The following is a 17,923-nucleotide window of genomic DNA, read 5'->3' on the forward strand; positions in this document are numbered from 1 at the left end:
GGGATCTAAATCATTCATAATTGACAATTTTCATCCATATTTTTATCCTAACCTCAATGCACTTTGTTATGCTGATTTGTTTATCAAGTGTTCTAAACTCAAGCAAGGGCATGCAAAGAAAAATGTGTGACTATGGAAACGTGCCCCATAAGCACATACAAATTCCTTAATCTGGTGAATATATAGGCCATAAAAGTTTATAGCAGGGGGGGAAATTATCAGTGAATAACAACTTCAATTTCAGCCTGTTCCTCATTATCTTATGGCTTTGGAATACAGCACTTGTCGCATGGACAACTTTTATGGTATTTTTATGGTGCTTTTGTGTCCTTTTTGGAGCTTGACAAATACGACATTCACTTTGCTTGTATGGAAAACAGAAGCTTGGACATTCTACAAAACATCTCTTTTTGTTTTCCACAGAGAAAAAGTTAGGCATATAGGTTTGGAACAACATGAAGGTGAATAAGTGATGTCAAAACGTTCATCTTCTGTGAATTAATCCTTTAAGTCATGGTTATTGTTACATTATGTGACACTAAAATATGCAAGCCATGCAATAAAATGAGTATGCAAGGAGAACACTGGGTTCTGTCATCTTGTCATTATGAGAACTTCACCCTTCACCCCTCCAACATGAATGAACCTCACTGTATGTTATTATCTCCTCTCTCTCTCTCCCTCAGGGCTGAGTTCTATAAACACATTGTTCTGTCGGGGGGATCAACCATGTATCCTGGACTGCCCTCTCGACTAGAGAGGGAACTTAAACAGTTGTATCTAGAGCGGGTACTGAAGGGTGATGTCGACAAGCTCTCGGTAAGTTTACCCACTCAATACACGTCTAAGTGTGCCAACCAACAAACACAAGCAGTCAAAAATAGCCCTTTTACTTCTGTGTATTAACAGCTGTACCGTAACTAATGTATTTGCCTCTCACATAAACAGCTGTCATCTCCGTGCGTGAAGCTGCTTTTAAAGGGGTCATATTAATCATTTTTATATTCCACTAATAAAGTACATTTTTTTGGTACAGAAAACAGTCAGAATTTAGCTTTTCATGACTATTTACGTTGCTGCATGTACAGCCTGCTTTACACTGTGACAGGTTCACAAAACAGTCCAAGCTGCCATGTGCCGTACAAATTGTTAATATCAGACTGAAAGGATCAGCAGCCTTATTTAAAGCGGCAGGTGCTACACAGCCAGAAACAGCACAAGATTTGGCTAATTTTCCCAGAGTTTACTTTTATTGTTAACCATTTTGGTGTTTGCGAATACTAGTATCTATCTGACTTCATCTATATAACTTCACGTGACTGGGCGAGGCAAGTTTCTGAACAGCCAATAGGTGTTATGTCATGTTATATCATGTGTTTATGTATTTCTGACTGCTTCAGAAAGTTGCTGAAGTACAGAACAAGCCATTTGTGTACTTTAATTTCAATTGAGCGCAACAGTCCTGTTCTGGAAGTAAAAATCCCATTCATTTTCTCCATAGGACAAGAGATTTTTAACCATAACTTAGAAATCTTTTAAAACAGACCTACCGTGAGCTCCGAGGTTGTTAATTGATGGTACATGCTTCTGTTAAAGCCATGAGTCTGCATTATTTTAACTTCATTTAAATAAAATAAAAAAATCATGTTTAATAGCAGAATTCCTGGAGAAGAACTACACTACCCATAATCCTTGAGATCCACCAATCAGAGATTATAATAGTACAAATTATATTTTTGTACTAAGGAGAAGATTTTGAGTTCTTAATCTCAAAAGATCAAGGAAAATTGATTCCTCATGATATGACCCATTTTCAAAGTGTCAGATGTGTAGCAGTGCCTCCTGTGCACCAGCAGGTGGGGCTGTATCACCTGCTCCTGTGCACACACTGATATACCGGTTGAGCAGTTCAGAAGCCCGGCTTACACACAGACTGCCCTGCTGGACTCCATCTCATTTTGAAGCTGGCCATTGGCCTGGAAAAGTATTTTGGGGAGCCTCAGAGCCGCCTGCATGTCAGTCCGCTATATATAGATCATCAATTACAGATGGCATGGCCGATACGGTCGAGCGGCTTGTCTGTCTGCTTGTCCCAAAACTGCATTTAAAGTGAATTAAAACCCATTGACTTTGTGAAAGCCTCCATGAGACCCCTTTGAGCCACCTGTTTATAGGCTGTTCAGATGAACACAGATTGGCTCCAGAAGAGTTCACATACATTGCACACCTCATTATTCTCCCATTTGGGTTTGCCGCTCCATTCACAACCGGACAGTGTGCTTTTGATATGTATTAAAGAGATCCATTCAAAATGTTTTCTGGTATGTGGGTCAGTGTCCATGCTGTTCCACTCCCCTGAAATTCTGGTCACTCTGTCTATTTAATACCCCCATAGAAATTCAAGATCCGGATCGAGGATCCTCCCCGGCGCAAGCACATGGTGTTCCTGGGTGGGGCCGTGCTGGCTGACATCATGAAAGACAAAGACAACTTCTGGCTCACGCGGGAAGAGTATCAGGAAAAAGGTGTACGTGTTTTGGAAAAGCTCGGAGTCACCGTCAGATAAACACGGATGCAGTTCCCATAAACCACAATGGCTCTAGCATCTGTCAATTGATCTATTTTACGTTACCCATATCTTGTCTTCAACCTCTTTTGCCAGTGACTCCTGTCGTCACAGATGCAGAGAAATGGGTTTGGATTGTGAAGTGTGTTGGGGAGGCTTTGTATTATCTATTTCAGTTTTTTTTGGTCCTCTGTCACTGCACTGATGTACAAGTTGCACAGAATTGTCGTCAGATGTCATTGCGGTTTCTAACAGCACTTGTGTAGCATTTAAAGGAATATTCTGGGTTCAATACAAGTTTAATCAACAGCATTTGTGGCATAATTTTGAATACCACAAAAATATTTTCAACTAGTCCCTCGTTTATATATATATATATATATATATATATATATATATATATATATATATATATATATATATATATATTAACGAGGTTACAATGAGGCACTTACAATGGAAGTGAATGGGACCAGTCCATAAATGGTAAAATACTTAATGTTTTAAATGTATAGCCACACGATGTGAACATTATACATGTTCAAATGATTTTCATGTGAAAAAAAAAGAGAAATCGCTTAAAGACAGTATCTGTGTAACGTTATATCCAATGTTGGGATTACGTTTTTTGTTGTCATTACAACAAAGTTGGAATATTAGATAATATCAGATATAACCATTCACTTCCATTGTAAGTGCCCTACTGTATCCACAATTTTTGCTTGTATTTTCTTTTTTTTTTTAAAGGAGGAACAAGTCAATTGCACAATTGCACTATATTGAAATATTCCTTTAAAAGAATCATTGATGACCTTAAAGGGATAGTTCACCCAAAAATAAAAGTTCTCTCATCATTTACTCACCTTCATGCCATCCCAGATGTGTGTGACTTCTGCAGAACACAAATGAAGATTTTTAGAAGAATATTTCAGCTCTGTGGGTCCATACAATGCAAGTGAATGGGTGCCAAACTTTTGATGTTCCAAAAAGCACAGAAAGGCATAAAAGTAATTCATAAAACTCCAGTGTTTTAATCCATATCTTCAGAAGTTATATTAGATGTGTGGGTGAGAAACAGATCAATATTCAAGTGCTTTTTTGCTTGAAATTCTTCTCCCTGCCAAGTATTGGGCGTATGCATGAAGAATGTGAATCACCATAAACTCATGTGAAAGTTATTTGTTTCTCACCCACACCTATCATATCACTTCTGAAGACATGGATTAAACCAATGGAGTCTTCTGGATTACTTTTATGCTGCTTTATGTGATTTTTGGAGCTTCAAAATTCTGGCACCCATTCACCATTGTATGGACCAAAAGAGCTGAGAAATTCTTCTAAATATCTTCATTTGTCAGACACATCTGGGATGGCATGAGGGTGAGTAAATGATGAGAGAATTTTCATTTTTGGGTGAACTATTCGTTTAAACAATATGTAACCAAAGTTTACAGGGGTGAATCTCACGAAACCAATATGTACAGGTCATATTTTCACCCCAAAAGAAAAAAGAAAAAAAGAAATTATATTTTGCATTAAGAAAATAAAGCTTATTTTAGGACCATTCATGTTTTTGCTTTGTGAAAATGAACCCATTCTCTTTATCACAATGTATCTGGATAAGTTACCTAGATTCTTTGTAGATTTAGAAGTTAGATAATGTATCTTTTTTTTTTTTTTTTTTTTTTTTTTTTTTTTTTTTTTTGCATTATGGGAATGTGGGTTAGGGAGGGAATGTTCCTGGTTCAATACAAGTTAAGCTCAGTCGACAGCATTTGTGGCATCATCCCTCGTTTGTATATATAAAAAAAGCAGTTACAGTAAGGCACTTACAACGGAAGTGAATGGGGGGCCAATCTATAAACATTAAAACACAAAAGAATAGCCACAAGACATAAACAATATTCTTGTTAACATGATTTTAGTGTGATAAGATAGCTTTCTAACCTTATCTATGTAGTTATTTCCGATATTAAAATTTTGACGTAATACTGTAACGTTAAGTTCCTGATTTTGTCACATTAAAAATCATACAAAATCATTGAAACGCAGATAGTGTTTATGTGGCTATACTTTTGAAACAGTGAGTATTTTAATGTTTACGGATTGGTCCCATTCACTTCCATTGCAAGCGCTTTACTGTGATTTTTGCTTTTTTAAATAAACAAGGGACGAGTCGATATAATTTTTTTGTGGCAATCAACATAATGCTGTCAACTTAGCTTAACTTGTATTACAAATTTTTATTTATTTTTGATTTGGGGCTAAAATCTGACCTAGACATGTTCTTGAAAGGTTTTATGAATTTCAAGTACAGTCTGTCTGTGCATATGTTTCTGAGACACCATAATATCACTTCTGTATTACTGCAAAGACTAGGCTATAAGCTGTATGAATGCAATCCTATTCATGACTGTGTACTGTATGTCAGTCCGGTGACAGAGGATCTAAATGCTTTATTGTCCGTGTGACATCTAAGGGCAGAAACAACATCTACCAACTTAACTGAGCAACCAAAAGTTATTACGGTTATTTTGATTCCAATGTGGTCATTGAGCTTTAGCCCTTCAGCTTCAGAGGAGAAAACCTTTTGCTTTTTTCTGTCTGTCTTTTCTGGCCTACTTTCCTGTCCAAGAGGGACAAAGTGTTTTTTAGTGTTTTGATAGATTGGACTGAGAGACTGTGAGATTTTTTTGGTAAGGTATTCAACAAGCTGGCCAGTCTTCTGTTAGATTGCTGTTGAAAATGGTAAACTTCAGCATTTGCAAATGAGATCTGAATTTGTATGATATATATATATATATATATATATATATATATATATATATATATATATATATATATATATATATATATATATATATATATATATATATATACACACACACACACACACACACACAGACACATACAGTACTGGGCAAAAGTTTTAGGCACTTGTGAAAAATGTTTCATAGTGAGGATGTCTTCAAACATAATGCCATAAATAGTTTTCATTTATCAATTAACATCATACAAAGTCCAGTAAACATAAAAAAAGCTAAATCAATATTTGTTGTGACAACCTCCACCTTCAAAACAGCACCAATTCTCCTAGGTACACCTATAAGCAGATAGGATATTCCAAGCTTCTTGGAGAACTTTCCATAGTTCTTCTATCTGTTTTGGCTGTTTCAATTGTTTCTGTCTCTTCATGTAATCCCAGACTGACTCGATGTTGAGATCCAGGCTCTGTGGGGGCCACACCATCTGTTGTAGGACTCTTATATTCTATTATATTCTATTTGCAAAAGGAACATTGGAAGTCTAAAATGTATATTTCCTATTGACACATTAAACCTAAAGATATAAATAACCATCTTAAGACAAATGCTTTTGTGAAACATCTTATGTGCCAAAAACTTTTGCACAATACTGAATATATATATATATATATAGCTTTCCATATGTAATAGTTGTGGTTGTTTTTTACTTTTTATTAATTCTTTTGCAGTGCTTTGTCTGGCATACAATAAAAGAATATGATTTTGCAGTTGAACAGTTGCTTTTATTTCAATACATGAATGATAAGGGATGCTCTTAGGTTTCACAGGTTAGAGACAGGTAAATCAGATATTTTATTATTTATTATTATTACAATTGATTGTTCATGGAAAGTATAATAAAACAATTATACATTTTTGTAAATTTTATATATATATATATACATACATACACACAGTAAGTGTTCTGTCTGCCTCTCATTGTCTCATGTATTTATTAGAGACACCACATGTCTGTCCAATGTTATTTTAAATATATTCTTATCCAGTGCCAAGCACAGTTAATTTAACTGGATCTTTTTCTTCCTTTTGTGGGGTGGGGTGGGGGATTCATAGCATAACTGCGTAATGCTGATTTAATAAAGAACATGATTTATATTTTTTGCTGTGATTTGTTCTTTTTATTTCAAATGCACATTGTGGTTTCATACTTAATTGTTTTCTTTATTCAAAAAGATGACAGTTTAAATGGTCTTCTGTATGGTCTTACATTTCTGATGATCACACATTTGCCTTAGCTGTCAATTATGTGCATGAGATTTAATTTCTCTATGGTGTAATGTCACATGGTCATAGGACTACCGGAGCAGGGCATCATAATGGTATTCTTATCTTGAAGTATGACTGAAATAGTGTAATTGTTGATCGTGATTACCAAGGCAGTTATCTATTGTCACGTATTCGGAGCTTACATGAGTGTACACCTTCCTGATGACTTTATGGCGTCTGAGATATACTTTGATAAGATTTACAGATTGGTTCTTATGGGCCAATAGTGAGAGCTGCCAGTAAAGTCACTGTATAGAGAGCATCTCTACGAAAAACACTGATGTAATGAAGAATGCTTTTAAGGCAGCCCTGATTTAAAGTGATCAATAAGGAATTTGGACTGTCACTGCTGAACATACTCCTCAGTTCTCAAAATACCTCTCTAGACCCTTGATCAAAGCACATCTAATCCTCGGCTTTCCCTCTAAGTCAGAAGTTAGACAGATAAGGACTCTGTGTTGGCCACCTTTGAACCTGATTACACTTTTTGGAGGAAGTGGCGCAGTAAAGTAGCACTTTAAAAGCTTTGTTGTCGTGTAATGGTAGACATCACTGCTCACATAAATTGGAACCAAAAATTAACAAGAAAAAAGATGCATTTTTTACACAAAATGTTTCACAGCTGTGCCAATACATGTGCATGGGATTGTCCCTTTAAATGAATAGAAAAACGTTTTGCAAAATAGCCAACTTGTTTCCGTTTTTTGTTATAACTTAATTATAACTATTTATACTTAATAATTGCAATTTACAAAGATTTCAACAGTTCACTGACACATATATCCATTAACCAAGAAACAAAGCAAGGGAATGTGATTTTTATACCATCTTGACCCCTCAGACTATATGAAAATGTAAAACTAATAAAAAAAAAAAATTAAAAAAACTTTTATAATGAACCAAGGGCATCCATATGTATTTACAAAAAGATATAGGCCTATAGATATTACATGTACAGTTGTAAAAAAAAATAAAAAATAAAATGTAAGTGAAAGGAAATAAACAACAATATAAAAATACATGTCAGCATTTCCAATTGCTAATCTTCTTATATATTACAATATATTATAATTAATCCTATATTATTTTATATATAGGCATAAATATATATGTGTGTGTGTGTACCTGAAGATTAGGAATAATAATATAAATAATACAAATAAAAAATACACAATAATATTATAGACTGTATATACAATGTAAAATAAAAATAACACTAAATAATTTAATAACAAAAATATGAAATATTACATATATAATACATATTATAATTACAGTCTTTAGCATACAAAATATCAGATATTGATTTATTTTTTATATTTAGTTCTAAAAACATTTAGACTTGCCCCAATAATTTGTTATGTTTATGAAATGTTTTCTAAATATCACAAGGTTCAAATTCACAGAAAGGACTTTGGAGTCAAAATAAGTGACTGTAACTCTGACGCTAATGCCACGAACTGTCTGAAAATTATAATAATAATAAAAAATATTCCCATTGTTTCTAGCTCCTCTTTATTCCAAATAAACAGTCCACATGAAGACATGTTGATATAGAGTGGCTGCCCCTCTGGTTTAAAAGGCACGTCGGCCTGCAGTGTGACGTCATCACTTCCGCCCTCTCTTCTCCCTCCCCCCGTGTGCTGCTGCTGCACTATAATCCAACATGGAGTAATCAGAGATGGGGCTCGTCGGGGCCACCCTCAGCAGCATCAGCGCATACTTCAACACAGGGATTTTTCGGAAATACATTGAAGCACTCCTTAATAGCCAAACTGTGGAAAATTAATCGGGGGATCTGTCGATCCATTGAAGTTGTTGTTTTTAACTCCAAGATCCTCCAACATCAGCAACTGGTAAGATCCAGTGGGGGGAAAAAAGAAACGAAAAAACTCATCAAGACGGAGGAGAAGAGAGGAGAGCGCAAAACAATCCAACACCGCACAAAAGAGCGACGGGAAGACACAGCTGCTGATCGAAATGTGAGGGATTATTTGGGAAAGAGTGGCATAAAAATGACGAACGAAAAGACAGCACCCGTTGTGGGATTTTATTGTAGGTGAAACGAGAAAAATGATTGAAGAAACACACCCAAACGAGTGAGTACCTGGAAAGAAAGCTCTTTTTTTTTTTTTTTTTTGTAGGATTTGTCTTTGGTGTGAACATGTGTTCTCACGTCAGACCTTTTAATTTGTGCTCGCGTCAGAAGATGGTGCTGAAAAAGTTTGCTGAAATGTTTCGTGTGTTGTCAGTGGGGGGGGGGGATCAGGCCCTCCACAGATAGTCTGAAGAAGGGAGGAAGATGAAGTGGGGGTGGATCGGAAATATTTTCTAAAGGGATTTGATGTTTTAAGGGCCCTTCCTTTGAAAACATTCCGATGTGTTTACGCCGACGAGCCCTTTGTTTGTTTGTCTCGTGAACAATTCCGTTGCTGAAATATTTTATGTCATAAAATATTTCATTTGCGACTAAATTATTTTTGGTTCAGGAAAGTCTGTTGCAGTGGTCGGGTATATCCGCCATTGGTTTGTTTGTTTTCTCTGGCGCTTTGAATCGGTCTCATTTGCATACAGCTCTTCATTCATAAAAACATCATTTGACTGTGTTGGCTCTGTGACAGTGCGTTATATGTTTGAGAAATATCGCCCATGGGCGTTTGCTGCTCGGGCTGTTTAGTGACATATATTGGCGTCAATTAGGCCTGTAAACAGCAGACTCGATATATTTATAATGTATCTGAATAATAGCACGTTTTGTAATAGCGCCAAAGGAAATGTGTAGGCTTTTTATGCGGTTTTAATGATTGTTGACCATCCTTATTAGGTTTATTCGCAGTCTCTTGTTTGCCATGTCTGAGAATGACTTCTTCGCTTTTATTTCCCATTTGCCTTCCGTGACAGAATTTCATAACTGCAGCCTGCACATGTGAACAAAAGTGGCCTCACGGATGAACTGGAGTCAGTCTGCCAGCGCTTGTCAAACGGAAGGGCAGAAGAGTTGTTGTTTGTGCTCATTCATAAAAGCTGTAACCTTCAGTGCGCTTCATTCATGACTGCAGTTATGGAGTCAAAGATCACCGCGACCGGCGATGTCGAAAATACAAGTTAAAAACGCTTGTGCTCACGCTTCTCAGTGTTTTTAAGCTCTTAAATACGTTCAAAACAAGTGCTACAGTAGAACATTTAAGACTAAATTTGATATCTAAAGTTGTTTAAATGTGTAATTACTAACTACGAAGTTATTCACGTAACTCTTGCAGGTTACCATGGTAGCCAGTCTCTTCAAAATGCAATAGTTCTAACAGTTTTTGTTAATAGTTTGTTAACAACAATGTTATTGCCTTTGTATCCTTCTCCGTTAAAAAATGACACCAATTCATATATATATATATATATATATATATATATATATATATATATATATATATATATATATATATATACTGTATATATACTGTATATTTACTGAATGTATATATATATATATATATATATATATATATGTGTGTGTGTGTGTGTGTGTGTGTATATATATATATATATATATATACAGTATAGATGTGTGTGTGTGTATATATATATATATATATATATATATATACACATGTCAATACTATATATATACTGAATGTATGTGTGTATATATATATATATATATATATATATATATATATATATATATATACACACACACACACACACACATCTATACTGTATATATAATGCATGTATGTATATACTAACTGCACTGATGTATTTATCGGCAAGTTATTGACAGGCATATCTTTCATAAGCATGAAAGCGCCTATATGGAAAAACAACTGGTTGATATATAGTAAAATGATTTAAATTTGTTGCACTGTGCAATGTTTATGATCTCTATTTTTTTTTTTTTTTTTTTTTGTTGCTTTGTAATATAAAGAAACACCTACCGAAACAAACCAAATCCGAAAAAGCTTGTTGAACATTTGTTATGTACTATAACAATATGTAAAATGTGAGTTCTGTTGTTTGGAACTGCAAAAACAGAAGTGCAAAACTTTACCCCTTCTATTTCTATTTCACTGTGGCTCCCCTGTCATGTGTTCAACAGATCCATTACTTGTTCAATGGAAATGATGTATTGTTAGAACAATAAAATAGCTTTTGTACCTCTTTGTAATTTTTTCAAAGCTTAATTCCTAAGCAAAACTGTGATCAAAGTGACAAAAATAGGTAAGTGACAAAATATCGGTATTGGCTTACAGTTTTTTTGTTAAAATCGGTATCAGCCAAAATTATCATATTATTTTTTAAATAATTTTTCATCATCATAGTGCATCCTTAGCAGTAACAGTAATTGTAACTATGGGATTTTGCAAACTATGATAACCACAGGCAAGGTCGTAGATTTGGCTTGAACATTGGGGGGTTGCAGTGTGAAGCATTTACAGGGGGGGGTTGTACTTGCTTGTTTTGATTATTTGGGGGGGGGGTTACCCCATATTTTAAGGACTACCAGGTTTAGGATTGTGCTAAGATAAATGTAATAAATCTTTAAAACAGACAAAATTCCAAGCAACAGACACACTCACATATACAAACACAGGCAGACCAGTCATGTCGATGGAATTGATCTTAGTAGTTTCACTCTGCCAGTAAATAGTACTGAAGACAACAATGCAAAATGACTTTCTGAAAAGGTCACCCCAACCATTCCCATTCCCTTGCCCTGTGCGGGAAGAATCGATTTCAGATCCTCATTTTCACTCTGACTCACAGGATCAGTCCACTCAGACTGTGTAAAATGCAATAAATAAAAGTGGTACTCTTTGTTCATGGCTAATTATATTGCAAAACTGGACCAATGGTAGTGGAGGACATTGATTTAAATTTTGAAAAACAATTTTTAACCTTCTACTTCAATGTAGCCCTTCCTATCTTTGCCCAGCGTGCCAGTCTCCAATCTAGTTGACATGCTCGCTAGATATACAGAAATAATTAACCTTAATGTCTTAAAATGATGAGTCCTCAATGTACAAGAGCAAGCTCAGCAGTTGTAGAGCCTTATGCCTCTCTTCCATTTAATTTGATTTAATATTGATAATGTTGGCCATTTAATTCTCTCTAAGAGGATATTGAGCATTATTTTGGACTGTATTGCTTTCCCTGGCCTTTGGTCTTGAAAAAAGGGCTTTACTAAAATCTACTTATGTTCTGAATGATTTATATTTCTTAAAGTTTAATAAAAGGAGGATCAGCTGTTAAGCTGCTATGACCAGAATTGTAGTTATATTTGTTTATTGATAATATGTTTTTTATTTGATCTGGATTTGTTTTTGATTGGTGTCTTTAGTAAAAAAAAAAAAAAAAACAGAGCTTTGTTTTGGGGACAAACTGTTGATTTTGTGTGATTCTTGATTTTTATTGTATCTATCTTTGGTCAGATACCATATACTGACATATTTTGTCTTGTGTTTGTTGTTGAAAATGACTAGCTCACAGTATTTTGCCACAAAAGTCCTGCAAAATTGTCCCTTTGAAACGGTTCCCTTTTAAGGGAATTATGATTTTCAAAATTATTATACTCAAATGTTTGAGTATTTTTGAATATTTACTTATTCAAATATATGATTAAGTTAGTTTAAGCATGAACTTGAAAATATTTAGTAAAGTCTACATTTGTACTCAATTCAGAAATGTATATATTAATGCTTTAGCTTAGAAGTATAAATAATTTATGATTGTTTGTTATCTTTACAAAGCGTCATCATGTATCAATCCTAAAGTAGAAAACCTTGTTATATTAATTTGCTAATTTAAGTACATTTCACATGTAAATAAAGAAAGTCAATTTTACTTCACTTTTTGAAGTTGATGTTCCCAGCATGCAATGGGCTTGAATAATGAATGAGCTTTGGTTTCACTGTTTGCAAGTTTAACTACACAGTTTTTATTGATGATTTTGTTGTTATGTTTGGTAACTTCTTGTTTTGTGAAGTCTGAGGTTAATTTTCATGATTAATAAAATGATCAGTTGATTGTTACCGTCATCATGTTTTGTGCACCAGGTGTTCAGGTCTACATGTAAAATTGATTTGAAACACAGTGCTAAGTATAGAATTTTTAATGGAAGCTAAAAAGAATAGTGTGGAAAAAGTTTCTTAGGTTTTTTTTGGTTTGTTTTTTGAGTAAATCCCACTCTATTTTTTTTCACGCTTGCATTATGTAACCAATGCATGAATATTGGAGCTGGAAACGTTGTACAGTACTTTAAACCTATAACAGCACAAGTGAGTTTTTACCCCCTAACATTCTAGTCAGCATATTGATCAACAACATAGTAACATATTTGAGGCAGTAGTCCAACTTTCTTAGAAAATACAATGTTTAGGCTAAATGTGGTGAACTAAATTGTAGCTTAAGTTTTATAGCCGCCGTTTAGCCATACAGATTTCCATTTTAGAGTTCAAGAACTGCTTTTCTTATTTCCCCATTGTCCGACGTCCTGTGCTTTTACAAATGTGTTTAACATCCTGTGGAAAAGTAACAAGGGCCAAATGCTTCCGCCCAACCTTCCAGGCTGTTCATTTTTTATTTGATTGTTTCCTTAAATGTTTTCTTGGTCAAGCCAAGTAGTAAAATGTCATGGTTTATTTGTGAAGGCCACTCTGCTGTTGTAAAGCGGCCTGTCCAAACACAACTCCCCGTCCTCAGGAGAATGGAAGCCTTGTCAACTTCTCACCCCTCCGTGGTCCTGCTGAGAAGGGAGCACAGATAACTCCTCTGTCACCGTCCAGACAGGAAGCCATTATCTACGCTTTATTGAACCTGTTGTTCTTTTTGCATTCTATACGCCCCTCTTGAAAAGCATTGCAGAACCAAACGAGGTCTTGTGAAATTCACTGCTCTCAGATGGAAATGTGCATGTGTCCACTGGAAGTCCAGTCTACTGCACAAGGTATTTTATTCAGTCTGCTTCCACAGCCCAGTGACCGGCCATCCGAAAATAAGCCGTGCGATAACAAGGAGAGTTTTGCCAATATGTTCCCAAGACAGTAGATAGATGGAGGCTGCCAAATATCTCTAAATCAGGATTGGAACTGAATTGAATATCAAATGTTACGGGAGAACTGGACATGAACAATAGCAGTGGTGTTACTTGCCACCATTATTTAGTGCTCTTTGTGTCCTTTATGGCCTTAAGGGTTGGTTTTCCCCCTTCTCAGATTGAGAATGTGGTTGATATGACACTATGGCTGAATGGCACTATTTCTGGAGAGTGCTGCATTGTAACACATACATTAAGGTGTAAAGGATTTTTTGTGTCTGCATTTATATATTTATTCCGAAAATTTGTAAAATATGCAATTCAAGAAATGATATCGCAGAGAGGACCCCTGTAGGCCCTCGTGACTGTTTGTCAAGGTCGACAAAACTCTTTAAAATATCAAATAATTTTATCTTTTTTGACTTGGCAATCTTAGTTTAGGTTGTCAAATGGAGTAACCTCAAGAAAACGTAATTATATTCATGAAGTTAAATGACAGTTGTATAAAATCACAATGGAAGTGAATGGGGCCAGTCCATAAATGTTAAAATGCACATTGTTTCAAAATTATAGACACATGGTATAAACATTATATGTGTTAACATGATTTTAGTGAGATAAAATAATTTACTAACCTTATCAGTGTAAAGTAATGTGCAATATAAAGAAAATACATTTTGTTACCTTGGCAATGCAAAGCCAGTTCTACCTGTAAGCGATTTTATCACACTAAAATTATTTTATCATATAGTATGTTTACGTCTTGTGACTATACTTTTTAAACATTGAGTATTTTAATGTTTATGGACTGGCCCCATTCACTTCCATTGTAAGTGCCTTACTGTAACCACAATTTTGTTTGTTTTTCTTTTTTTTTAATAAACAATGTTATGCCGCAAAAGCTGTCTGTTGAGCTCAACTTGCACTGAACCTGGAACATTCCTTTAAGAAACGGACACTCAAATGTATTCAGGGTGTAAGAAAAAAATGTCATTACTTTTGATTTGATGGTTATACTGCTTTACATCAAAAACATCTCTAGTTTTGATGGTAGAGTACATACTGGCAACCAACAATGCAGAGACTTGACTACCACCATTAATTTAATCGCTGTAAGTGTGAACAGGCTTTAAAAGCAATGGATGTCAAGATTTTTGTCAAAAATTACGTACATTTCGTGTTACCAAATCCTATCGAATGCCTTCCAAAGACTTGATGCACAAGTTTTATGGACTACTTTTATAATACTTTTGGTTGTTATTTTAAGCTTTAAAGTGAGGCACTATCCACTGCCAAAAGATAGGCTGAGAAATGAATGAGTCTCCTTTTGTGCTTCCTATAAGAAATAAAGTCATAGGGTTTTGGTTCTATGAGGGAGAGTTAATTATGACAGGATCTTTTTTGGGTGATCTGTTCCTTTAATCGTAATGCTAGAGTCTTGTTTTCCTCTTCCCTCTCATGTGTAGGTGGCTGTGAGATAGGCTGGGCAGGGTTAAAGAGAGCTTATCTAAGGAAGTAACAGTCTGCCTTTATCAGGTTTGGTGCAACTGTTTAACCCACCTGCCAAAAGGGGTGGAAACCACTCTGCCCCACATATTTGTATGATTATTTTCTTTTTTTATCGATTCACAGCCCTAATAAATACACTGGCGGCCAAAAGTTTGGAATAATGTACAGATTTTGCTCTTATGGAAAGAAATTGGTACTTTTATTCACCAAAGTGGCATTCAGCTGATCACAATGTATAGTCAGGACATTAATAACATGAAAAATTACTATTACAATTTGAAAAAAATTTAACTACTTCAACTACTTCAAAGGGTTCTCATCAAAAAATCCTCCGTGTGCAGCAATGACAGCTTTGCAGATCCTTGGCATTCTAGCTGTCAGTTTGTCCAGATACTCAGGTGACATTTCACCCCACACTTCCTGTAGCACTTGCCATAGATGTGGCTGTCTTGTCGGGCACTTCTCACACACCTTACAGTCTAGCTGATCCCACAAAATCTCAATGGGGTTAAGATCCATAACACTCTTTTCCAATTATCTGTTGTCCAATGTCTGTGTTTCTTTGCCCACTCTAACCTTTTCTTTTTGTTTTCTGTTTCAAAAGTGGCTTTTTCTTTGCAATTCTTCCCATAAGGCCTGCACCCCTGAGTCTTCTCTTTACTGTTGTACATGAAACTGGTGTTGAGCAGGTTAGAATTCAATGAAGCTGTCAGCTGAGGACATGTGAGTCGTCTATTTCTCAAACTAGAGACTCTGATGTACTTATCCTCTTGTTTAGTTGTACATCTGGCCTTCCACATCTCTTTCTGTCCTTGTTAGAGCCAGTTGTCCCTTTGTCTTTGAAGACTGTAGTGTACACCTTTGTATGAAATCTTAAGTCTTTTGGCCTACATTGTATAGCCTACATTCCTCAAAACAATGATTGACTGATGAGTTTCAAGAGAAAGCTGTAACTCTAGAAGATGTGCAAGTTAATTTGCTCTATCGCTCTCTCACGTGTAGCTGTCAGCAGCGCGTTGAGCGTTTATGGAGTTTAGTTTGAGCACATGCAGTGAGGAAATGCTTTGTCTGATAGTTACTGAACTTAAGATGTTACATATGTATAAACGTTTCTAAACCTGTTAATTCAACATGCAAATGGCGTTATACTGCGTCTCTGTTAGCGAGCGACACGATAAAACTATCGCTTCTGTTAATAATTAACAAAGCTGTTAACATTGCAAGCGTGACGTTGGAGCGATCTGTAGTTTTGACGCTTTTCATATCTTGGCTCTCCATCATTAGTCATAATGCAACACATTTGACAAGAAAGGCAGAAATGGCAAAAATGCTTTGTGTACCAGCTGCATGATGAAGTGAGACACTTAAACACCTGTTATGTCTCTCATCTCCATCTCTCCATCCAGAGTCAGAAATTAACGGGGGCTCTGGGCAAAAAATGCCCCCGCATTTTTGTTTTATTGATAACATCTGATAGCCTATAGGCCTACTTCCTAATGCATACATTGTGATCTTCATTGGAATTTTCACTGAACATAATTTGTTTCGTGTTGTCCATTGTGCAGGATCTGTGGCGGATGCTCGCGCCATCAATGCGCACAACGGGTACTCGCTTCTCATGCTCTGCAGCAGTTCGGTGTCGTGCTCACGTGCTAAATTATGTGACCGTTCGGTCCTTTTGTTCAAAATACTAATATACTCTCCTAGCAGCAACACTGTCATCAAATCAAATATTGCCCCTTGATGAAAAAGTTGATTTCTGTCCCTGGTTCCATCTGACCTATACAGTAATTGAGAAAAGTAGTTCCCCGTGAGATTTAGTTGAGTTTGTTGTAAAAATTGTTGGACGTTTCAGTGTTACGAGTTTTATTCCCACCCAAAGTGTGTCGGAATTCCAATATGAGCTATGTTGGGGGAATTCCCCCTCATTTTCAGAAATTAATTTCAGGCCCAATTAACTTATGGTACATGATACATTACAACAAACATTAAAAAATAATCATAAATATATTTACTTTATACTTTGTTACATCTTTTTGCAGATATTAATTATTAATTATTATTGCAGAGTTAATAGACACATTATAACATTAATCTTTGATACAAGTATTATTATACATGCCATAAAATCAGAGATAATGTTGTAATTACAATTTGGGCAAAATCCTCTGGCATTTTCCAGTGGACTTTTTTAAATAATAGGATCAAATGGGCAGATTCAATTCATATTAAACTTTATTAGCAAGAGAAACTTAAGTGTACATTGCCAATGTATTATTAGACACTATACATACAGATATAAAACATATTGAATGCTGAAGTTTTAAAATCTCTAAATTATTATTTTCTCTGGCTGGCGCTCAGTCTCTACATGTATATCAAACTGCAGCTTGCTGAACAGCCACGTTCTTCTTAGTCTCTGTTGTGCACATGCTGGGTCTCTCTTGGGTTGTTTTGCTTTTGACACTGGTTCACATGAAAGTATAAGTGAAAATTTTTGGGCTTGTATCTCTCGCACGCCTGGTTCACCGCTTGTGGGTGAAGTCTTCATTCTATGTACATTAAATCCACTCCTGTGTTTATTATGCCCGGGACATGCCTCGTGCATAATAAATGACATGCACAAATGTACATTGTACAAAAGTGACTGGGTTGGTTCCTGGCAGGCAGCAGATGCCCTAACCCCACCCCCCCACCCTAATCTGAGCCAGTAAGGCTGAGTAGCCT

The 17,923-nt window shown here is 35.6% G+C and overlaps 2 protein-coding genes across 4 annotated transcripts in view; both read left to right on the plus strand.

Annotated features, from left to right (window-relative positions):
• The window catches only part of LOC127413939 (actin-related protein 2-B-like), a 29,786-nt gene extending 23,682 nt beyond the window's left edge, over nucleotides 1-6,104 (plus strand). The window contains exons 8-9 of the mRNA XM_051651519.1: nucleotides 687-819; nucleotides 2,396-6,104. Of these exons, the coding sequence (XP_051507479.1) occupies nucleotides 687-819; nucleotides 2,396-2,566 (304 nt within the window). The 3' untranslated portion in view covers nucleotides 2,567-6,104. The remainder of the gene's footprint in view (nucleotides 1-686; nucleotides 820-2,395) is intronic.
• Nucleotides 6,105-8,317: 2,213 nt separating this feature from the next.
• The window catches only part of LOC127413937 (sprouty-related, EVH1 domain-containing protein 2), a 63,286-nt gene continuing 53,680 nt past the window's right edge, over nucleotides 8,318-17,923 (plus strand). For all 3 annotated transcript variants that reach the window (XR_007892712.1, XM_051651518.1, XM_051651517.1), the window contains exon 1: nucleotides 8,318-8,756. Coding sequence is in view for 2 of the 3 variants with exons in the window: in XM_051651518.1 (XP_051507478.1) it covers nucleotides 8,731-8,756 (26 nt within the window). In the remaining variant the exon portion in view is untranslated. The remainder of the gene's footprint in view (nucleotides 8,757-17,923) is intronic.

This window comes from Myxocyprinus asiaticus, chromosome 23, assembly GCF_019703515.2.
Source record: "Myxocyprinus asiaticus isolate MX2 ecotype Aquarium Trade chromosome 23, UBuf_Myxa_2, whole genome shotgun sequence".
Taxonomy (NCBI): Eukaryota; Metazoa; Chordata; class Actinopteri; order Cypriniformes; family Catostomidae; genus Myxocyprinus; species Myxocyprinus asiaticus.